The 24,455-nt window shown below is 49.0% G+C and overlaps 1 protein-coding gene across 1 annotated transcript in view; it reads left to right on the top strand.

Moving 5' to 3' along the window:
- Window positions 1–24,455, top strand: part of TG (thyroglobulin) — a 242,803-nt gene that overhangs the window by 84,156 nt on the left and 134,192 nt on the right. The window contains exons 28-35 of the mRNA XM_029222959.1: window positions 2,337–2,402; window positions 4,435–4,515; window positions 9,135–9,272; window positions 10,127–10,303; window positions 11,705–11,816; window positions 12,810–12,889; window positions 13,590–13,733; window positions 21,202–21,264. Of these exons, the coding sequence (XP_029078792.1) occupies window positions 2,337–2,402; window positions 4,435–4,515; window positions 9,135–9,272; window positions 10,127–10,303; window positions 11,705–11,816; window positions 12,810–12,889; window positions 13,590–13,733; window positions 21,202–21,264 (861 nt within the window). The remainder of the gene's footprint in view (window positions 1–2,336; window positions 2,403–4,434; window positions 4,516–9,134; window positions 9,273–10,126; window positions 10,304–11,704; window positions 11,817–12,809; window positions 12,890–13,589; window positions 13,734–21,201; window positions 21,265–24,455) is intronic.

Genomic DNA, 24,455 nt, shown 5'->3' with positions numbered 1-24,455 from the left:
TTTCTGTTTAAGCTGGTGCCGGGTTGACGTGTGTCTCAGTAGAAGAGCCCACTCAGGGTCTGCCTCTCCCAAACTCCCAGTGGACGTGTCAGGTGTGTTCAGCTGTTTGGTGTTGTCTGGATCATCTTCTTATTTCTAAGAAAAAAGGCTTGGGAAGCTCTGGGGCTGCACATGCCTCATTTCTGACAACACCTTGCAGTGCAGATGAATTAAAAAATAGGCAGACTGAACATCCCCTAGTGCCCACAGGGATTTAAAATTGGATAGGAAAGACAGGCCTTGGAAGAAATACTCCTGAGTTTTTTCTACATCCCAAAGGCTTCATGTTGTTGATTAATGGTGAGGCTCAGCCCGATGGCTGGCGTTCTCTTTGTGGGAGTCTGTTTTGTATCAATGATTGTCACTACCTTGGGGTGCTGGGAGCTGAGTGGAGGAACTTACATGCATCTATAATGTTCATGGTCACCAAGGGCATCTGGAGTAGATGTATGATGGACACCTAGACACAGGATGCCTGTCTTAGTTCTTTACAGTAGCTGTCATTAGCAGTAAGCTAATGACAGAGCCTGAGACAAGGATTCAGAGCCTGAGACAAGGATTCAGGAGTGTAGTTTATGTAGGAAGGGCAAGGAATATAAGTAGTGTCGTGATGGAAGTGATGATACAGAGAAGATAAACTGGCCTGTAAAAGATGGACTCTGAAACCTAGGTTTTCCAGTTTAGGATCGTGCCCACTCCCACGTCGTAGATTCAAACTACCCATACCACACGCCCCTCCCCCCCCACCCCAGATGTAGCACGTGATCTCTGCAGAAGTGTCCTAAAGTCAATTAAGACCACACAACACCCATCAACCCTCGAGAGTCAGGCTCCCTGCCAAAGCCCCACAGTTCTAAATGTGTGTGTGTTCCTGCAGCCTTGATTACAGAGAGAGCAGATCACATAAGGCAGAGTCTGCAGGCCTGTTTGTGCAGCAGGGGTATTTTAACTCAGTTACTGTGGAAGGCATGGGACGATGTCTGGAAAGTCTAAAGCATTAGCCAGGAAGAGGAGGGATGAGGTTTCCTTCTGTTCTGTGTATCTTCTCACCATCAACAATATCGAACTGGGGAAGTTTGGGGGAATGGAGTGCAGGATCAGAAGTCTGCATTAGGAAAACTAATTTGGTGGCCAGCCTTCTTGTGCTTGTGCCCACTTACTGGTGGGCTCTGAAAATCATTGATTGCTTTGTTTTCCCTATTCGTTTGTCTTTGCATTCGTTACGGTGCTGAACACTGGTTCTATGGCAGGGATGATAATAGGTGTGGGTGATATAAAGAGGAATAAGGCCCATTCTCAGCCCCTGAAAGCTCACAGTACATTCAAGGAGCTGGAAAATTATGGTCAAGCATGAGGTTGAAGACAGACATTCCCAGCCTCACAAATACTATCCCCATTTGCCAATGGGGCAAGACTCTCAGAGGACGTAAGTGACAAGGAAAATTAACACAGCTGTTGAGGCTTCTATGAGTTTGGTTCACTTTAAACCAATACATAGTTCCTTAAGTGATTTTCAGTGTCACAGGATCCTGACCCCTCCCCACAATAGTCCTTTTGGTGCTCTAAGAAAGACACGTGGGCTCTTGTTTTGGAGGATGGAGGGAACGAAAAGTGCCCACTGAACTGAGACGGTATCTTGACACCGTAAAATGAGGCAGGCAGCTCGAAATAATCAATGGGTCTATTTATTATAGGGTAACTTACTCACAGGGTGGGATGGGGATTGAGCATCAATGATCTGGAAGCATTAGTAGCTGCACTCTGCACTACTGAGGAGCCACTAGGACAATTTTATAATTAACCTAGAGTATGGGGGTAGTGCTTGGAAACAGGACGTGCATTCCTAAGTGAAGATTTATGAATGAGTAACTAGTCTCATGGGTGCTGGGAATACATCAGCCAAGGTCTTCATCATTGTTTGGAGGCTACCAGAGCATAGAGGCCACCTGGACCTAACGATCCTTAAACAATATCTATTAACTACAAAGCCCTTGATGACAGAGAAGTGATTTATGGCACAGTACGGCCCTAGGCAGGGTCAGTGGAAGGACAGAAAGGATTGTAGGGGCCCAAGATGGCATCAGTTATGCTAACATCCATAATTCTGGCCAGCTCTGGTTTTGTACCAGCAGCTGGAGGAAAGCTTCGAGAAGATTTTGGGATGCGCCTTGTGTGGGAAACAGAGTTTCAGGCCCAGGAGGGGCCAGTGTCGGGGAGGTAAGGCAGTTATGATCATGGTGGGTCCCCAGTAGGAGCAAGCACACTCAAGCTCATACAAATAAACATCTTCTTTGCAGGTCTGACACCCCTGAAAGGAAACTGGAGCACCTTTGCCAGTTCCCAGCAGGTTTATCTCTGGAAAGGTAAGCTCTGTGGTGGGAGGGGGTGAGAAGACACTGATCACAGGAGACGGTCTGGACCCACTTCTCACTCACAGGGCACTCTGCTCCCCAGAGAGACAATGTAGAGATTTACTTTCCAAGTGAGTGCTCTGTGTAGATAGAAGGGCCCCAACTCTCATCAGATAAGATACCAAAGTGTAAAACAAAAATGAAAAGTGTGGAAACCTAAGGAAGGATGAAGGAAGTAAGCACTGGTTCCTGTGAGATCAAGTTCATTGACCACAAGCTGCCCTTGTTAGTAGGATCGGAGCTCTGAGGTCACCGCAAACTACAGGAGGCATTTTTCCAGGAGGCCTCGGCCTCAGGCCCCTCCTTCCCCGAGGCTCGGTGAGGGACAGGACCCCAGGTGGCTGTGCCATGGGCTCCTGCTTAGAGCTGATGCTACCGTGGGTTCATGGGACAGGTTGGGCTCAGATGAAATGCATATTTGGCATCTCTTTTCTGCTTTGTTTGTTCTCCTTTGAATTTAATGAACATTGACCTAGTGCCTACTCAGAGCCAGGGACTGTGGAAAGCATGTACGATGAGTCTAACATGGTGAGAGAGATGAGTGAGGCACAGCCTTGACCTGGAAAGGGCCCCAGCCTCAGGAGGGAGCAGACAGGCAGGGGTCCTAGGTGTCACGGTCCTAGGTGCTGGGTGAGAGGCATGAGGAAAGATCCCGGCCACTGTACCACTTCCCTCCTCTTCCCATGATCCCTCCTGACTGATCTCCAGTCCTCTAAGAGATAGGACTGGTGACCTGATGCTATGCCTGTGAAATAGTGTGAGAGAGCACAAACGGTGGGCTTAGAGTGACTGGGTAAGAATTCTGGTTCCTTTACTTCCCACCCGTGTGAGCTTGAACACATGGGTGACAAGGCAATAAAAATGGTCCTGGCCTCATAGAGTTGTGTGAGCGTTGGCTCCGTAATTCCTATAACGTACTTAGTACAGTACCTCGTGCATCATCCATGCTAATTAATGTGAGTGATGGTGGATGATGAGCAGGAGAAGGAAGAAGGAAGAAGAAGAAGAAAAGGAGAGGAGAGGGGAGGAAAATGAAAGAAGGTGCCCATCATCGTTTTCATTTTAAGGTGATATAATGAGACGATACACTTCTTTTCTCCTTTAGTAATACCCATATGGTACATGCGGGGGTTGATATTCTGTTCATTTTTCAGACAAAAAGAAAAAGAGACTTGGAGAGGTTAAGTGAGATGCTCACAGGAGCATCTCAGGAGGTGGTCCTGGGGTGGGACCCAGACACTGGTTCCAAGTCCAGTGCTTTCTATTTATTAGAAATCTCTGTGTTGTACAGTATAGCCTTGTAGCTTAATGACTATAAATGGAGTATACCCTTTAAAAATTCTGAATCACTATATTGTACAACCTTAACATATAATATTGTACGTCAGTGATACTGCAATTTAAAAAAATTAAAATTCTGGCAAATGATTTGCTAGCTGGTGAAAAATTAAGGACTTGCTTCTCCCCAGGACATTTGCCCCACTAAACAGAAGCACCCAAAGACCTGCCTAAAACCTGGCTCCCCCGTCACGGAAGACCTGTTCCTGACTTGGGAATTTCATTTAATTTTTTAAATTCCAATTCATCTACTTTCCACCTGCATGTTCTGGGATAAGTTATTTCAAGTCTGTGAGCCTCAGTTTTCTCAAGAGTAAAATGGAGGTCTTACTCCTTCCCTTCACAGGGGGTCGTAAAGACCAATATTTATAAGCATATCCTGTTAACTCTAAAAGACTTTACCAATGCTAGCAATCTCAATATCAAGGACAATAATAGTTCTCTTATGGAGAGGTTGGCTGACGTTCCACAAAAGGCCGAAGAATGCAGACCTATGCCGCTGGATTTGTTCCAGACTGTATTGGGGCACCTGGCTGTGGACCATGAGTGTTTCCTACATTGTCATTACCGTTTTGTTGACCAGAGGAATATCTCCCCTTTTCCTCCCCAATATTAGAACAGCGATCCTTTTCTTTTTTTCTCCTAGATTCTGACATGGGGTCTCGGTCTGAGTCTATGGGGTGCAGACGAGCTGTGGAACCAAGGCCAGCATCTCCAGCAGAAACAGGTACCCACCCGAAACCTCTTAATATACTTGGTGTCTGGCTGTGGAGACAGATGGTGATGCCGAGGGTCTGGTCGATGAGTGGACCCATGAACACCACTGCATTCTGCAGCCATGGACCCCGTCTAAGCTTCTAATCCACTATCCATTTCGTTAATACGGGCCGCTCCTCGGAGGGGCAAAGTCACCACTGCTGCTGAGAAAGAAAACAACCATAATAACAAATCCAGCAAAAGACTATTAAAGGTGATCAGTGCCTTCGATTATGTACACGCTGAAGAATGTAAGCAAAATGTTCATGTTCTGGAATTGTTTAATGGATGAGATGTCTGTGAGGGTCTTTTGAGAGAGAGTCATTTTATGCAGTGGAAGATGTAAATCCACAGCTTCCTAGGGGCAGAGTGTGTGTGGTGTCTGAGGCTTCTCCATCGCCCGAGGCTACAGTTGTTTTTCCTTAGGTGGAGCTGAAAGTCCGGGTTGGGGGCAGAGGGAGAGGGAAAGAGAGCCAGATAGAGAGAGAGAGAGGGGAGGGGAGGAGGGGGTAGGGAGAGGGGAGGCAGGTCAGCCTGCAGCACGGTGGTGGGGGACAGCACACCAGAGGGGAGAAACACCACATTGCACAGCAGAGAGACTAGGGCTGGGGCGGCTTTTGGCAACTCATTACGAACTGCATGGCCATGGGTACTTTGCTCACCTCCTATGAGCCTCGATTCCTGCTGTGTAGAACGTACCTTGCTTTCCACTTATCCTCTTATACAGAACATACCTGGAAGACATCTGGCACATTGCCTGGTACATAATATCCCCAGATGCCCACACAATGGTAGTTTCTTCCCTTTCCCATGGCTTTGGTGCAGATAAAAATGAGATCATGTTCATAAATCATTACAACTGGGGCTCATCCCATACTAGCTGTTCAGCAGTTATGAGTTCGCTCTGCGTCCATAGAGCTGAGGGCTCGAGGGCTGTGTCCTGATTCAGAGTGTGGCCCTCAGGTCAGTAGAGCAGGGTTCGAATCCCAGCCCTGTCTACATCTGCCTGTGCAACCCCGAGTCATCTTCTCTGAGCCTCAGTTTCTCCTTCTTTAAATGAGAGTAATAGCAGTCCCCATGAGACGGGATTAGAGGATGTAATTCTATAAGTTGCCGTGACACAGAGCAGGTGCTCAAAAACCGGCAGCTGTTATTATGTGGTAGTTGGGATTATGATCCTAGCACCGAGCCTGGCTCGTAGCAAGCCTTCCCGAAGGTTCTGTCCCCAGTCCATCTCTCTTCCTGTATTGCCTGTCGGACAGCAGATCCCAGCTGGGGATCGTGCTAGGGTCACGGTGCATATTCCCATCCAAATGCCTTAGCAGCTATGCCCTTCTGCACCTTCAGAGGTTTGTAGTGGCAGCTTCAGTCTTGCCAGCGAGCTGGGGGGAGTGGGGGAGTGGGCACCCTCACAGGAGCCTTCCCCTTCTTGTTCTCAGGTGCAAGCATTTAGCTGGGTCCCTCCTGCACAGAGACCTGGCCCCTCTCCTGTCCAATCTTTGCCTGCACTGGCAAATCGGCATATTGGTTGTGTGCTGGGAGCCTCCCAAGCCCATGGCTGCTGTTCAGGTTTCTCTGCTGCCACAGGGGCAGGGGGAGTGAGCTCACCAGGCAGGGGAGCAGCAGTGAGCCCGCTCCCCCTTGAGACTCCTGGGTGCCGGGCCCTGCCTCTGGTGCTTTAAATCCATCACCGCACAAACGTTGACAGCCCTGCTCATCGCTGTCATTCTTCCCATTTTACCAATGAGCAATGCGGGGCTCAGAGTGCCTGGTAGCCCTCGCTTCAGCCGGTCCAGTGCTAAGAAAGCAGCCACGCTGGGATTCAAACCCTGGTCAGCTGACTCTAAGGCCCAGGTTCTTCTAGAACACAAGCTGCTCCCAGGTGCAGACAGCATGGACTTGAGAGCTGAGTCTTGGTGGCCCGTGGCGGACAGGGCAGACGGGTTCTGTTTGATTTGCAGAGTAGACTTCTGATTTTATTTAACGGAGCCAATATTTTTAAATTGGAAGATTTTATATAAAAATTCAGATTTCCAGCTTCTGTAGAGAAAAACAGAGGAAAAGCTCTAGGAGCGCGGACTTCAAATTTCTGCCTGGCGACCGCCCTCGAGCTGAGCTGAGCTGCCCCCTCCATAGGGTGTGGCTCTCCTGTTTGCCCCTACCCCCCAGCACCCTACACTCCTGCAGGCCAGCCTGCCCTGGGGACATTTACGTTCGTGATCCCCAACCTTAACAGCGCCTCTGAGCGGTAGACAGAACGCTCACGGCCATGTAAATGTGAATGTTTTCCTGGTACTTGAGGATGTTCTGTAAAATCCGTCATTATCCACTGTGCCGGGCGCATCTACAAAGCTATCACATGATTCCCACAGGAAGGCCTGCCTCTCCTCCCCCACCGGAAGACCCTGGAGGGCTTCAGGGTGAATAGACAAAGCCCAGCTTGGGTTTCCCCTTCCCAGCTGATGACATTTCTGGACTTGAGGAGATAACGCCCCTGCAGGAGAAGCCCCGTTGATGGGCTCCCCTGCAGTGGGGTCACTTCCCTGGCCGGTGCTCCTCCGTGCTCCCCAGAAGGGCCTTTCCCAGTCACAGCACAGCGAGGAATGTTCCCCTTTCTGCTTCCAGTTACTCCGAGTGTCTCAGACACACACAGAAAAGCAGAGCCCCCTATTGGCCTCCTGGCCTTCAAGAGGATTGCAAAGTTTTGAGAGAACAAGTCGAAAATGGATTCTTCCTAATGCAGCATCAGGGATAAACTGAGAGGCTACAGTATCCATTCTTTCACCCAGCAGACATTTTTTGTGCACATACTCGGTGCCCTCAGAAGTTCCCAGGCTGGTGAGAATTCCCATGTGCCAGCCACGGCGGGCCAGGGTCGTGAGGGCTGCGATGGGGTGTCAGTGCAGAGGGATTGCAGGGAAGAAGGATGCTTGGCAGTCTCCAGCAGGTAACAGGGGCTTCTCAGAGGAGCCTGGAAGATCTGCCAGGCATTTCCAGAGAACACCTGGGTGAAGGAGTTCCAGGCAAGAGGAACAGCCTGTGCAGAGGCACTGAGGACAAAGTGTGACTCCAGGATCTACAAGTGAGCCTCTAGGCTGGCTACGTTGTTTTTCCTTTCTTCCTCTGCTGTCTTAAGGGGTGGTGTGTGCGCTCCTACCTATGCCAGGTATGGTTCATCAGGGAGACAGGCATGCAACCAGCCATGGTACAGTAGCATGGGAAGCAATAACCCAAAGGGCGGTGGCTGCACAGAGGAGGGGCTGGCGACACGGTTCCTGGGGTCTCTGTTTGCACTAAACTTCTAGCCCTGCCAGACCTCATACACTTTTATCTCCTTTGGTGGTAGTTGTTGGTGAGGAAACCCAGCCTTTGTGAGCCTGCTTTAAGTGGCCTGAAGAGTGGGCTTCTGAGAAGATGCTGCAGTCCAAGGCAACGTGGGGTATGCGTGGGCTGTAGAGCCCCTCATTCCAGAGCCCCAAGCTAAGGGATGCTGTAAACCTGCCCCAGCTCATTCCATGATCCGCTTTATGCCCCCAGTGAAAGTCCCTCTGGGAAGTCAGAGCCCTCATGAGGTGCAGAAATGTGCCCCTACTCCTGGGCTGGGGTGCTAGGTCCCTCAACGCTGGAGACCCTCTTTATAGAGCCACTGAACATCAGAGCAGGAGGGAGCAGTGTTGGTCCTTGAAGCCCAGGAGGACTAGGCAGGTGACGAGGAAGGGGGTAAAGGGCAAGTGAGCACGGACAGTAGTCCTGGGGCAGCAAGCAGTGAGGTGATGAGCTGGAATTACCAGTGTTCTGGGAGCAGAATAGCGATTAACTACACGATTAATGTAGTGTAATGTACATGCTTCTTGAGTGTGAGTTGAAGCAATCAGAGATGAGGCTCCAAATGCAGGTAGAGCCCGGACCAAGAAGAAAGCTTGGACTGCCGTCCCGTGGGCAGTGGTGTACCCAAGAAGAGCCTTCAGCCAGAATCATGGCGTATGAAGACACAAAGAAAGATGGGGGTGGGGTGAGGTGGGAGATGTGAAAGCTGGAACTTTCAAGTCTGGGGCTGAGCGGAGCTGAGATTTGTCTTCACAGATGAAGGCTGCCATTGGGAGGAAGTTAGAAACTTGCACGTGGCTTCGGAAGACAGAAGGTGCATCAGCGGTTCACGTTTACAAAGGGGCAGATTTGGTTCCTCGACTTCCTAATGATGGGGTGGGTGGCTGCGGTGGGCACAGACATGTCACGCAGGGCTGCAGGGACCTCGGCCAGAAATATCGTGGGGAAGAGTTCTGCCTTAGGTGAAAAGTTAAACCAGATGGCTCCCAAGTTTTCTCCCCAACCAAGATTCTAAGGTTTTGCAACTCCATAATTTTTAGGGCTTTCTGGGACCTTCTGAATCTTTCCTGCCTGACAAGACTCCCAACCCTATTGACTCCAGACATGCTGTGGCCTCACACAGCCTGCAAGTGTGTGTGTGTGTGTGTGTGTGTGTGTGTGTGTGTGTGTTTGTGTGTGTGAGGCAGACAGGCAGACAGAGAGACAGAGATTTTCACCATGGAGATAAAGGCAAAGGAAGTTGACTTGCCCCTTCTTTTTCAGATTTGACAACAGAGCTTTTCTCCCCTGTGGACCTTAACCAAGTCATTGTCAATGGAAACCGATCCCTGCCCAGCCAGCAGCACTGGCTTTTCAAACACCTATTTTCACTGCAGCAGGCAAATCTGTGGTGTCTTTCTCGTAAGTATCCTTAGACCTCCTCCTCCTTCTCCACCCTGTGGTCAGGCATCTCAGGCCTAGTTTAAAAACTCTTGAGACACAGATATGATCAAATTCAAGAGCATAACTCAGGGGTCACTTCAGTGTTAGTGTCATGGGTGATACAGAAGACAGGACATAACCCATATCTTCAAGAAGCTAATCGTGTAGTTAGTCTCTACTCTGCTCTCAGAACCTATCATCCATCCATCCATCCATCCACCCATCCATCCATCCACCCATCCATCCATCTATCCATCCATACATCCATACATCCATTCATCCATCCATCCTTTACCTAACAGGCACATGCTCTGTTGCGCAGGTGCTATGATCTAGGCCTTGTGTTTCACCTTGGGAATAAGAAAATAAAAATCAGCCATGTGCCTCCCCATTAGGGAGCTCACGTGTGCCAGTGGCAAAGTCTGACACGGGACTGGGAACAGGGGAGATTGTTCACAACGCCACCAAATTTTACATCCTGTGGTCTGTGGTCTGAGGTCCTGACTGCCTCTGAGATGGTCCTGGGCAGATCCAATGGAATTTTACCCTCTTTGCTCCCATATTGCTGAGTTTCCAGCTGACCCCTCACCCTCTTGGACTTTGCCTTTTTTTGGAGCCACTGGACTCCCTGTTTCATGCATGGCCCTCTCCCCAGCTAGGAGAACCCTAGTGTTTTTCTCGGGCCTTCCAGACTGGACAGCCTTGACTGACCTGGGCCTCTTCCCTGCCTGGGAAGAGTCCCCACGGGGCATTTCTCCCAGAAGGTCCTGTAGAGGTAACCCTCCACTGCTGGCCTCCCTAGGACTAACACCCAACTGTTCTCTTGCCTGTAGGCTGTGTCCAGGAGCCCTCTTTCTGTCAGCTGGCAGAGGTAACAGACACTGCACCCTTGTACTTCACCTGCACCCTCTACCCAGAGGCCCAGGTGTGTGATGATGTCATGGAGTCCAGTCCCAAAGGCTGCAGACTGACCCTGCCCCGCAGGCCAAGTGCCCTCTTCCAGAAGAAAGGTGAGTGCTTGGTTGGATCAACCCAAACTGTGTTTTTAGTGGGCTGCTGGCTCTGTGGCTTTACAAATATCCAGATCAGTTCTTCTTCTTTGAAAAATAGACTTCCCTGGCGGTCTAGCTGTTAAGACTCTGCGCTTCCACTGCAGGGGGTACGGGTTCAATCCCTGGTCGGGGAGGTAAGATCCCACAGGCTGTGTGGAGAGGCCAAAAAAAAAAAAATGTCTAAAAGTAAAGTTACCCAGGCTTCTTGTAGAGATGCAAAGGCATTTAGAGATGCAGCAAATTGACTAGAGAGAATAATCTCACTCTGGAATCCCACTGCTCATAGAAATCATGTTTTTGCACATAGCAGGTAGAATTCCAACTGGCCTTTTATTATAGAAAATCCCAACAACTGTGGCTTCAACAAGATAGAAGTTGATTTTACCCCTTTGAGAACATTAATGATACTATTTGGGTGGAGGGGGGTTCACCTTGCCCAGTCTTCATTTCTTCCATCATGCTGAGATCTTTTATTTACTGTTCTATCTTCCTTGCTGGAGGCCTTTCTCAGGTGTCTGGTGACCCTTGATTTTTCCACTTAAATGTAAGACAGGGGCCCAGAAACTAACTGGGAAGCTCTGAGTGTGTTGTGGGAGCTTGTTGACTTGGGCTTTCTTGGTAGGGTAATCTAGTTGGGCCACCCTTTGGGGACTCCCTCGTCCGTATGTCTAGGCCCTTCCTCCAGAGGAATCTTGTAATATCTGGCCTGGGGGCGTGAGCCTGGCTGCTTGTGGTTTAGATGCCAAATAAGATGGGAAAATTAGGGGATCTCAATATTCACCATGTAGACTGAGTGGAAAAATCCCCCAGCTTCAGTGTGGTACCCCCTCCATTACAACTCAACCTGGCACCCCCGAGAGACCCCATCCTTCCATGGTAGGAAGGGGCAGTTGTTGGCTGTGGAAAAAAGAGGAGGGCCTCTGGAGACCTAACTCCTTCTGCAGAAGCTTTCCAGCCCATTCTGTTTTAGCTCACTTTCATCCCACTGCTGCTGATACTGAAACTTTGGGGGATTCCAGAAGGTGTATGGGGTTGCTTCTCAGTTCTTCCCACAGAAAAGTCGAGAATTCAGCTTTCTTAGATTTATTAGGTCAACTTTTACTCCTCTGTGTTTTTTCTAGCTTCCAAAATTTCTCTCTCTCTCCCCTCTCCTATCCTCTTTTGCCTTGGGGGTACATGCCTTCACTATTATTTTAGTGAGATTTGGGGTGGGAGTAGACTGTAAGTATATGGGTTTAATACGCCATCTTAATCAGAAGCTTTCAGTATGGTTTGTATACCTTTGTCCCCCTACAAAGGTATCTTTATGGCTACAGCACATCTCTCCTTACATAATACGTCTTTCTTCCCTCTGTGTAGTTGTACTGCAAGATAAAGTGAAGAATTTTTACACTCGCCTGCCGTTCCAAAAGCTGACGGGGATTTCCATTAGAAACAAAGTGCCCATGTTTAACAAATCCATTTCCAATGGGTAAGCTGTTTCCATTCACTCCCGCCCCACTGCAATACTTAATAATGACCCTTCTGTCTTCATAAAGATGGTGATATATCAGTTAAAGGCACAAGCATAAAAGACTGAAAAACCCAAAGCAAAGGGTGAAAAAGTAATAAGGAGGTAACTATCTAAAAACCATGGCTAAGGTCAGTTACTAATAGTCAGCACAACATTTAGCCCTGAATATCTGGTCAGCTGACGCAAAAGGGAAACACTGACCCGTGTTTTATCAGTTAATACAAGTTATCAAGCATTGTAATAAAGTTGATCAGCGAAGTCTTCCTGTGCTGCACGCAAAATCCAGAGAGCAAGCAGAGCTTTCAACGGGACCATAGGCACATCACGACTTCTAATTTATTTAATTTTTTATTTAAAAAATGTATTTTATTATTGATTTAATTAGTCAGCTGTAATTTAGTTGTTTTCATTAAAGGTGATGTTTCTCTCCACCAGTCTGTGGATCTCACCCATCAGAATTACCAGGAGGACTTTTTAAAAAATGCATTCCTGGGTCCTACCCTGGACCTACTGAATCAGCATTTACAGGGGGCTCAGGAATCTGAGTTTTAACTAAGCTCCCCCTGTTGAAGTTACAATTTGAGAGTCATTGATCTATGAATTGTTGATCTACGAAGTGTCGTTGGTTTATGAAACTATGCCATGCTGCTGGCATTTAAGATCTACTTTTGAAAATGCAGATTAAAAGGTGATACAGGATAGTCTGCCTTGAGTTCTGGCTGGGCACCACCCATGCCGACAGGAAGGGGGACAAGAAGGAGGGTGGGAAACGGGGATCAGTCTGACCCTGGTGCTGGGATGGGCGCTGCGGGAGCAGAGCTTGTGTGTCTGGACTCAGGAAAGGGTCGTCATAGAGGGCAGGCCCCCAGAAGTCAGTGGTAGCGATTCAGCCCGCCCCATAGGTCCTGCCCAGCACAAACCTTCAGGCCTGCTCTCTTCCCCTTCCGCCAGCTTCTTCGAATGTGAACGACTGTGTGACGTGGACCCGTGCTGCACCGGCTTTGGCTTTCTGAACGTTTCCCAGTTAAAAGGTAATAATGGTAACTCCCTCTGGTCTGCATACAGCACTTTACAGTCTAGAAAACCCGTTCACATCTACAGTCTGATCTTCTCCTCAGCACCTCCTCGTGTGGGTGGGGAAGTGCCCTTCATTCACAAATGGGAGGTGGGGGCTTGGAGAGGGCAGGTGGCTAATAAACATGGTAGCTGGGACATGGCTCCTGGCCCAGGGCCCAGTCAGCGTTACACGACTCTTCTCCCTGACCCAAGTAGCCTTCCTGCCATGGCTCATTTAGCTGTCTTCTGCTCAGCTTTCAAGACCTGGGTCAGGCAGCTTGGTAGGGTGAACTTTGGATCCATCCATATGATCTGCATTTAAATCTTGATTCTGGACGAGCGACTTAATCTCTCTGAGCCTTGGTTTTCTTATCTGTAAATAGGCATAGAAATGTTACCCTCCTCCTAGGGCTGAGTGAGGACCAAGGAGTATGATGCAAACACAGCCCCAGCATAGCCCTAGGCACATGACAGGTCTGTGCTGTCTCCATCGATGTCCTCTTTGATCAGAAGCTCATTAAGGTAGCGGGTTTTTCATCACCGACTAAGATCGTCACTGGAAAAGTGCGCTGCGCCTCAAAAGTCTGCTGAAGAATGAGTTTGCAGAATTTCTCTCATTCCGTTAGAATCTTCCATCATGATCATTTCCCTGGTCCTCGTTATTTTTTGCTCCAGGAGGAGAGGTGACATGCCTAACTCTGAACAGCTTGGGAATTCAGATGTGCAGTGAGGAAAATGGAGGAGCCTGGCGCATTCTGGACTGTGGCTCTCCCGACACTGAGGTCCGCACTTATCCCTTCGGGTGGTACCAGAAGCCTGGTAAGTGATATTCTCCGAACAGCTACATGGACATCTTTAGTTGACTGCTTCTCAACTTATGTTAGGATGATGTCCTTGGCCCCGGGAGGAGATTAGTCAGGATTCAGTGGGTGCAAGCGACAGAGACAGATTCTATTTAACTTAAGCAGAAAAGGAACGTATTGGAAGTCTGCTTGTAGACTCAAAGGAAAGATGTCCAACTAGGTCTCAGCTCCATGGATGTATTCAGCAGGAGTGAATGGACAACCTCTTCAGTGTGACACTGTCTTCCTCGGTCTGCCCCAGAGGGTTTTGGTGGTTGTGTTCAAGCTTTAAATTTAAGGGAGAGAGTCTGGCCCTGGCCTGGTCCTTGTCCTAGAAATGAGAGTAACAGGATGGCTGACCTGGAGGAACCTTAGAGGTCTATAACTTTGATTTCACATTCTGCATATCACCCAACACAATGCTTTGCCCAAAGTAGGAAAGGAGAGGAGAACTGACATTCCTCATGTGCCCACTGTGTGTCCACATGTGTGCTGCGGCTTCTACACGGGTTATACAATATATTACTCAATGCCTCCATGGAGTAGACATTATTTCCTCCATTTTAAGATGAGGAGAGTATGGTGTAGACAGTGGAAGTTATTTGACCCAAACCACATAGCCATCAAGAAGCATAGTCAGGTCGCAAACCCAGCTCTCAAGACTCCAGACTTCACTCTTCCCCTTTACCTGCTGCCTCCTGGCAGGTCTCCCATATGGCATGAGTGACTGTATGTGAAACTGTCTGGACACATTGCCTGAATGGTTTTCCCCCAGCTCAACTCAAACAACCATTTGACCAATAAACTGAAAAAATAAAGTTAATAAACGAAACCAGCAGTAGGTTGACCTCTTGTTCCAGAGCTATGTCCAAAGCTATGCTTTTTGGTGGAATCTGGTCCTTGACATTTGTTCATGAGCCTACTAATCCCCGAGGCATTCTGTGGCTTCAGAGTCTTTTGGGGTTGATTGTTACCAGGCTGAAAAGAATCTTCCTTGCTGATGTCTACTTTGAGCACCCTGTGACTTGATCTGAGTTCACTCTATTTATTACTTTTATTTTATTTTAACATCTTGAATTGTTTTAAGAAAAACATCAGGAGTGTATGATGAAACATCCTCAGTGGGTTTCTATTTAGGGGGGAGGGATGTGCCATATAGAGGTTGGGGAGTGAATGCCTGCCTAGGATGGTGGCCCCGCAGGAGATCCAGTGCCAGCTCTGGGCATTTAGGGCCTTCAGAACTGAACTCTCAGCCCACAATGCCTCCTTGCCCAGCTGTCCTCCCACACCTCTTCCCATCTCCTCACCCCACCAAAAGCTGGAAAATGTCATTTTTCATCTTTCTGTTGCTCAGGGAAGAATTGGATAAAAAGAGGCTAAGGAATAATTCATCTGTTCAGAAATATGGGAATCATATCAGAGGGTTACAACATCTGGCAGGAGTTAGCAAGGAAAAGCACCCAAGGTGCTTACTGCCCCCACTTTTTCCATCTGTTCTGTTTCTTTTGATCTGACTGCACAGATCACGGACTTTTTCCAACGTATATTCTGTGGGGTCAGGCTGGGGACTCAGGGGTTCTGACCAGGAACTGCAGGGCAGGGAATTACAAATTCATTCCACAGACACTGACCGAATGTCAGCCATGCCCTGGGGCCTCTGGTTTTACAAATCCAGCCTCTAATCCCTGGGCTCTTACTGTGTGCCTGGCTGGATGCCAAGCACTTTATAAGTGTTATCTCACCTGATCCTCATAACCACTGTTAGCTGAGGTTCAGGGAGATTAAGTCACTTGCCCAAAGTCACACATAGCAGGTAAATGACAGAATTTGGACCCAGAATTTTTGGACCTAGTCAGAAAGAACTGGGTCCAAATAACCAACCACATAACCATAGTATATGGCTATACTCAGCCATATGACATATTCACTGTGTTATATGGCTGAGTTGGAATAAGAAATGATTCCTGTCCTCCAGGCGCTCGCAACTTAAGGAGGAGGTACAGCCTGTAGATAAACAAGCCGTTCTAGCTCTGGATTCTCATGTCGTAAATCTAGAAGTTTTCGAACTGTACTGAGTGTCCGTACCGGGCCCTGCACTGTGCTGGGCACTAGGGCGTGTGGGGTTAATAAGATGTAGTCGTCCTCCTCTTAGGTGCTCGCGCCCTAGTGAAGAAGACGCGGGCGCATGTGATTAATCGCAGCGTCGTAGGTTCAGTGCTAGAACAGTCATATGCATGAAGTGCTGTGGGGACATGGGAGCAAGAAATTAAGTCTGCTTCAGACTGGTGGAAATCCATTACTGAAAGCCTCCTACACCCTCCTTTACGCTTCAGGGACCACCTCCTGCAGGCTCTGGCCCGCTGGCCTGGAGCTGCCCAAGCAGGCAGGTTTTCACCCTGCATGCCGCCTGCTTTCTGTGTTTGGGTGAGTGGGGAGAAAAATCGAAAAATGCCAAAATGGCGTCAGCCTCTCAGGACCCGTAGGTGAGAAACACCTCGGGATGCACATGGCTTGTGGCCATTCTGGTGTGAGTGGCTCTGAATTTTCCATTTCAGAAGAGGGCCAGCTGCAGGGGTTCTGGTGGCCTGGTGTGACCCATGACTCTCCATCGGAGCAGAACTAGGTCCTCACTGGTCGGTCTTTTTCCCTTAAGTCGTCTTCACCGCCCATTGCGGGTGGTGGGCTACGTCTTAAGACCTGATGGATCATCTCCTCCTAAGACCCAGGCAGAGAAAAGGAACCTTGCTCAGGGAAACTGGTTCGATCAATTAGACCATTCTCTCCGCTGGGTCACATTGACCTAGTGCAAAGCCACCTTCTGATCTGTGATATATTTTGAGCCAAAACACACTCATCTTCTGGATTCTGGTGTATTCTGTGTTCTGTAGTAGACAAAACTTCCCTAGTGTAAGGTTGGCAAGTCCCAACAGGCAAGCTGACATCGTCGTTACTTTCTCCACATCCTTATCTTTGTATTATTATTTTTTTAATTGAGTGGTTAGATTTTTTTTTTTTTACATCGTTATTAGAGTATAATTGCTTTACAGTGGTGTGTTAGTTCCTGCTTTATAACAAAGTGAATCAGCTATACGTCACACACAATAGTAGGAAGTAGGGCCCCTGCAGGGCCAGGGAAGCCTGCACAGAGGGGGACCTGAGCCTTGAAGGATGACCTCTCTGTCAGCACAGGAGACACGGATTTTTTACAAAGGAATTCTTGCAAAGAATTTCCGTTAATAGGCTTTGCCCTCACTTCAAATCCATGGTCTGGTCATTTCGTGTACTGGCATCTCTGTTGAGTGATGAGCACAGACCCCTGATTTGACTGCAGGCTGAGAGCCAGACACAAAGAAGGTAACACAGGTCCTGTTTCTGAAGAATGACACTGAGGAAGGGGAAAGGAAGGGCTATTTGTTGAGCTCCTACTATGTGTCAAACACCATGGAAGCATCAGGGGTAGAAGGTCCTCCCCAAAAGCGTTTAGCCTGGCTGGGGAGGCAGAAGTGAGAGACATGAACATCTCTCAAGCACTTACTAATGTCAGAAACAACTCTCCAGCACTCTCCCTGCATTCACTTACAACGCCTGTGGGGCTGGTACTCTCCTATCCCCTCACCGGGAGGTAATTATTCCCTCTGTATCAGAGAACTACTCAGCCCTGTGGCTTGTGTTACGGTGGGGGGGACCCACGGGGGCTTCTGAAGCAAAAAAGGGGAGCAAGAAATTTTGTTCTATAAGGGATTATGCAAAAGCCACTCTGGGGGAAAATCTGGGCGTAGATAAAGGAAAGCTGGGTGAAGGGCGCAGTGGCCGCTGCGTAGGGATAGTGGGTGGGGTGGCCGTGGTCCTGCCCTGCAGCCCCGGGGGCCGCAGAGACCTGCACACGGGCAACATAACCCTGGTACTGGGCTGTGTTCTCAAAACAGAAGTGGGAGTTGAGTCTCCTAGGATCCAGGAGAGAGGCACAAACCTAGAGCAGGGAGCGCCCAGAGGGGCCCCCCAGAGAGCCTGCAACCGTGTGCTTTCTGACTGCTGTCCACAGAGAACAGAAATTTGCATGGGTCTGAGCACCAAACTGAGAGGCTCAGGCCAAGCAATTATGATGCAAATGAGGCTGTTGGCAGCCACTTTCCAACAGCAGGACCCAACGAGGAAGTATCTTAGCAACCAAGGTGGGAGTACAGGGTAAGAAGGCTGCTCTGCAGTCCAGCTGCCCCAGAGCTCAGGGCTGCCTGGACGGGGCGGCCTCTGGGGCACTGGTACCTGCTGCTCTCGGAGAACTGGGCTGCCATTCGCTCCGCAGCTGTGCGTGACTTGCAGGTGGGGCAGGATCTTTGGTTTGTTTACAAAGTCAAATGCAGCATCTAAAAAAACAACCGAAGCCTCACACTTCCTTTGTTCTTCTGCTAAGCAAATGTACTTGGACCCTGTAGCTATTCTAGATACGGGAAATGGAAAGGAAATGACCAGCTCTTCTAATTATGCCTCTCTGCAGCCCACGTAGAAACCACCACACGTAGGAGAATTTACTGTGCAATCCGCTCTTCACATCATCACTCACATCCCCTCAAGAGTGTCTGCCATTTACTTAGCACGGAGTGGGCTCCAGGGCTAGGCTAGTGTTTCGCAGGCAACATCTTATTTGGTCCCCAAAGAATGTGATGAGGTTGGGTCTATCCTTACCCGCATTCTCTGCTGTGCTGGCAAATGTGTTACAACTGGGGAGGGTGGCGGGGGCCCTGATTTGTTGTTTTGTAGCGGTTACCACTTTCTGTGGTGTAAATACTCCAGCCACGGCCCATTTCAAGCCACCAGCTTGATGTCACTGAAAGCAGAGCTGGGAAGAAGCAGAAGGGTTACCATCCATCTGTTTAACAAGCATGAATTAGCTGAGCAACTTGCTCAAGGTTGCACGGTATGATTCTCTGCAGGGGCGTCCCCAGGGACGGAGTCCCTCCCAGGGGCTGAGGCTCAGTGCCCCGCGGCCCAGGGAAGCTGAGAACTTTCAGGGCTCAGCTATTCCTGTACAGTGAAGAAGGTCCCACCCAAAGGGCCGACAGCCCCCCGTCAGGAAACACTGATGGAGGATGAGGAAGGGTAAGTAGAGCAGCAGCAGCCCCAGAACTATGTGATGAATGCCTGGCTGAGACGCGCACATAGTAATTCTCCCTGCGGATGTGCGGCAGCTCGCCTCACTGTTCTCACAGCGGTAGACTTATACGGTTTCCAGTGTTTCATTAGTGCTGTAAAAATGTTTCCTTTGCAAACCGAGCTTGCTTTGAATTTCCAGATAAATTTCCAGAAGCAGAATTACTGGGTCCAAGGGTGTGGGCATCTGAATGCCCTCGATGTAGATTCATCAGATTGTTTTCTGAAGATTGCACTGACTCTCAGGGTCTTTGCTCTGAGAAAGCAAAGATGGACATTTAAATAAACAAGCTGGGCCCCTGGGTGCTGTAGAGCATGGTGAATGGTTCTGAGTCATTCTGAGTTTTGTGGGAGGAGCTCACAGAATGTTGGGTGACAGGAGCCTTAGCTCAGCAACCCTCAGAGTGAGTCCCTGGATCAGCAGGGTCAGCCTCACCTGGGAACTTGTTAGAAACGCCGGATCTCAGGCCCCAGCCCACACCTGCTGAACCAGACAGTCTGGGGATGGGGCCAACGTGGTGTGTGTCATCAAGCCCTCCAGGGGATTCCAATGTCTGCCGAAGGCTGGGAACCAGGGCCATAGAATGATGACCAAGAGCAGGTGCTTCTAGGCAGATGGAGTCAAGCAGGAGAGACACACGACAGCTGGGGGCTCAAGAACTCAGGGAGGCTGGGTCGTGGCATGTCTGACCAAAGTGAGGAAGGCGGCGGAGGGAATGGGATGGGAGGGAACCCAAACCGGGACTTCGGGGACCAGAATAGAGCATGACTCTGACTCGAGGCTTTTCATGGAGGCAGACAAGGCCAAGAGTCAAGGACAAGGGTGTGTCACTGTGAAAGGGCGATATTAAGAGTGAATAGTGGGGCTTCCCTGGTGGTGCAGTGGTTGAGAGTCCACCTGCCAATGCAGGAGACACGGGTTCGTGGTCCGGTCTGGGAAGATCCCACATGCCGTGGAGTGGCTGGGCCCGTGAGCCATGGCCGCTGAGCCTGCGCGTCCGGAGCCTGTGCTCTGCAGCGGGAGAGGCCGCGGCAGTGAGAGGCCCGCGTACCACAAAAAAAAAAAAAAAAAAAGAGTGAATAGTGGCCGGCATTTATTGAGTGCTTACTGTATGCCCAAAGGTTTACATACAACAACTCATCTAAGCCTCACAACCCTGAGAGAGGTACTGTCATTACCCCCATTTTACAGACAAGGAAACTGAGGACAGGGAGGTGAAGCAACTTGCTCAAGGTCACACAATCTCACCCTGGGTTGCTGACCCTTGACTGTGGGCCCCACCCATGACCCTTGACCCCTGACCATGCTACACCATAGCTCAGAGAGGGAGAAGATCTGACAGCACTCCTAGTTTGGGCCACTGGAAGAAAAGGATGCTGAGGCTTTGAAGATTTTGATTTGTTCAGTAAGGGAAGAGGAAAGGGAAGGGGATAATGGGCACTCACGGGTCACCTGCTGGGTCTGCACGGTTTCTCATTTAATTCTGACATCATCCTCATGTGCCAACGCCAAAACTGGGTGCAGAAGAAGCCAGATAACTTGTCCATCTGCCCTGCTTCTAAGAGGCATATGGAGGTTCGAGCCCAGGTCTGTCTGCCCTCCTACTCCAGGCTCCGTCCACCTGCCACACAGCCTGTGGTGAATAGCGGCCGTCTAGTGAGCTCTCACCCTGTGTCTGGCCCTACACTACCTCCTGTCATGCCCACAGCCATTCTCAGCACATGTTGTGTCATCCTCAGTGTACAGATGTGGAAACTGAGGCCCAGAGAGGCTAAGTGCCCTCCCTGAGTGAGTCAGTTAAGCCATGGTGGTGGGCGTTTCACTTGTTCACTGTGTGTCCCTGGGTGCTCACTCTCTGGAACACGGTAGGTCTGCACTTCTTCACCGCTGGCTTTGGAAAACGATGTGAAGATGACGAGTGCTGTGTGTCACTCGTCGGCAAAGCTGTGAGAGCAGGAGTGAGATCCCCTGCCGCAGCGTCTGTGAGGCAGGGGCTTGATGGCGCCTCCCCGGCCTGGGCCTCGAGGGAGGGTGACACAGAGGAGAGAAAGCAGCCCAGCTGCAGTGAGCGTGTGGTGCCAGGTTGGTTTAAGCCCCTGAGATGTCAGGACGTCCCTTCAGCACAGCCTAGCCCGTTCTGACCACACGGGAGTGGTGCCGGGCACGGTGGGCCCACCGTCTGCCTTCCAAGTTTGACTTTTCTGTCACCAGGTTGGACCTCTAGTCCTGCCTTTCAGGACTCAATGATCGAAAGGGTGAAAAAGAGCTAAAGGGCTGCCGTTGTCTTCTTTTGCAGTTGCTCAAAATGACGCTTCCGGTTTTTGCCCTTCGGTGGCTTTGCCTCCCCTCACAGAGAGCGGTAAGTTCATTGTCTTCCTAATTTCTCCGATGTGATGCGGCCTCATCTTTCTCCTTGCTTTTGTCCCGTAGTTTATAGCTCCCACGACCCTCTCACATCCATGAACTCAAGGCCCTCTCAGTTCACACATGCATAGAGAGGGCCAATGCCAGCAGCACATCGCAGCAGTTTACATGCCAGCCAAGGAGTGCGTCCAAGTGGCCGCAGAGCGCGGCGGGAGCCCAGTCCTCCTGCTTTTCATTCTAAGGTTTGTTGCACCTTGTTGTGTAGTGACTAGGCCTGCACAAGCCCGGGGCCGTGTCAGGAAGAGTAGCGTTTGGGAACTATGTGCAGAGGAGTCGGGGCTCCGAGCCGTCGGTGCCCCGTGCAGCACAGTGACATCTGAGGCCGGGCACTGGCCCTGATCCCAGGAGCACCACCTGGGCTGAGGCTGCCATCTCCTTCTGCACATGGCACCGTCCCCACCACACACACCCTGTCTGGCGGCAGGAAGCACGGGGCGGTGGTCGCCGTGGGACCGGGCAGGGCAGCATGGGCTTCGCTGCATGTCCCTTTTCTGCTTCCCCTTAGTCAGGAAATGAGAGGCTCTCATCATTCCTGTCCTGTGACATGATGTCTGAGGGGCACTAGATGTCTGTCATTATGGTCCTGGCTGAAGGGACAACATGTAGCTAGTGTAGGAGAGAATCATTTGTCATCAAGGCTGGGCTGAGAGTATAAATGTCCTCAACCATGTTGTCACTTCCTTCCCTCAGTTACAAGAGCTGACTTTGTGTGTATTTTTTTCCCCTGAGCATTCTGTACAGAATATCGATGTCTAAGCACTTAAAGATTTCACATCTAAGACATTTGATCTTCACACCAACCTCAAGGGGCAGGTCCTATTTTCCTATTTGTTAATTACAGAAAAATTCAAACAATGCTGCAATACAGAAGGAAAAAATCACAGAATTATTTAGAAGTTACTCCATGTCAGTTCATACATCGGTTTATTTCCTAATCTCCTTAGACTTTTCTGTATGGAAACGTAGTTGTAATCTTGCTACAATGTTACGTGTCTTGTTTTTACCTAATATTGCATCATGTGTATATTTCCAAACAGTTATATATGTCTAAACCATTCATGTATGCATGTGTATATTCATTCATTCATTCATTCATTCATCTGTCTATGTTCTTCCCCTTAAAATGCTCCCAATCTGGTGATGAAGAAACAAAGACAGTACAGTGATCAACCACGGTTGTCACATCCTACTAGGTCGACGCACTGTCGTTCACTAACTCATTCCTCTATTTCTGGGCATTTGATTGTTTTTGACTCTTCACTATTACGAAAATACCACAAGAATACCAAGAATACCTTGGTACATAAAGCTCTTTCCAATGTTGAGATTATTTCCTGGGGGCAGACTCTCCAAAGCAGAATTACTGGGTTTGAAAACTCTAGATTTTTTGACTCTAGATCTATATTGCCAAATTAGTCCCAACCACTTGTTTGTTGTTGCAGACTTACTAGCAGTGAATCAAAGTGTTTTCTTTTTTGTTGTTGTTTTTTTAATAAATTTATTTATTTTATTTATTTATTTTTGGCTGTGTTGGGTCTTCGTTGCTACGCGTGGGCTTTCTCCAGTGGCAACAAGTGGGAGCTACTCTTCATTGCGGTGCACGGGCTTCTCATTGCGGTGGCTTCTCTTGTTGCAGAGCACAGACTCTAGGTGCTTGGGCTTCTGTAGTTGTGGCTCGTGGGCTTTAGAGCACAGGCTCAGTAGTTGTGACACAGGGGCTTAGTTGCTTCGCATGTGGGATCTTCCCAGACTAGGGATCGAACCCGTGTCCCCTGCATTAGCAGGCGGATTCTTAGCCACTGCGCCACCAGGGAAGTCCCTCAAAGTGGTTTTTTTCCCATCATGTGCTTAGAATCCTTAAGTATTATCACTAAAAATATCATTTATTAAATTTACGGATAAAGAAAACTTCCGTACCTAATGTCAAATGCATATATTAGATAGGAATCGATCAACACATGAACCTCTTCAGGTGATTTTACAATGCTTCCAGTCTGTTTTTGCTAAAATTTGTATTACTGAGACTTGAGTTACTAACAAAAGAAAGAAAAGGTGTAGAATTCCACATCTCCCTTCACACACACACAAAGTCTATGGAGCTGAGTAGATGTTTTGAAGGCGGAATGAGATGTCACGGTATTTTCAAATGTGCCTTTGACGAGTGTGATCTGAAAGCAGGAGAGATGGGGGGCCGACATTCCATGTGTGCTTAGAGCTTCCAAGTTGGAATTAAGAGGTTGAGCATGTTCCTTTGATGAGAGTCAGAGGGAGGACATCATTCTGCCTTCGGGGTATTGGTATGTCTATGTGATTGTGACATGGATTGTGTGCGTGTGCACGTGTGTGTGTGCTCACACTTGCATGTATATACCAAGCATACGTAAAACCCTCATCTTTATGTACTTTTTATTCGGGGAGAAAAGGAAATATTTATTAAATACCAAGCAGTTCATAAATCATGCTCAGAAGAAAGTTAGATGGTAACAAGGTCAATTTTTCAAATAAGGAGACTGAAGCTCTGTTAGGTTAAATGATCAAGCTGGGATTGGAACCCACATGTGCCTGCCTGGCCCCCCTCAAAGTTAGATGAAAATATTTGGTTTGAACTTCTGGAAAGGGTGACAGAGATGGACTTCCCAGCCCCAGACTTGTCGGGAGACCTAAAGTCTCGGCCTTGTTTCTTTTATGAGATTGTGTGTATAAGCTGCCCATTCAAAGCCTTTTTGAAAATGGGATTCTGATGAGCTGATTGGTCGATGGGGATGATGAAGCCAAAGGTGGCTTGGGTGGCTTGTGAAATCTCAGGGGCCTGTCTTGGGTACATACACTCTAAACGCTTGGTCTATGTTGCTCCCGAGAAGACTTCAGACACATTAACGGGTGGGGGGTGGGGTTTGAAGACAGCAGGAGTTTGTCAAATGGGTGTGTTTCAGAAAGTCTTTCCAAAGAGAGTGCACGTGCAAGGCCCAGGACCACAAAACAGCCTGAGGCATTCAGACATTGGAAACGGTCCAGGGTGGTGGGCCTAGGGCTGTCAGTGGGAGGGGCAGAAGATGATCAGTAGAGAAATGCTGTAGCTTGAACAGGGAGCCGGCGTGGGACTTCGTACTGGCTTTGGAACTAGAC

The sequence above is a fragment of the Monodon monoceros genome, unplaced genomic scaffold (genome assembly GCF_005190385.1).
Source record: "Monodon monoceros isolate NGI ecotype Baffin Bay Population unplaced genomic scaffold, NGI_Narwhal_1 Super_Scaffold_14, whole genome shotgun sequence".
NCBI classification, from domain to species: domain Eukaryota; kingdom Metazoa; phylum Chordata; class Mammalia; order Artiodactyla; family Monodontidae; genus Monodon; species Monodon monoceros.
Note: the sequence above shows the minus strand (reverse complement) of the source record. Positions and strands in the feature narration are given on the sequence as shown.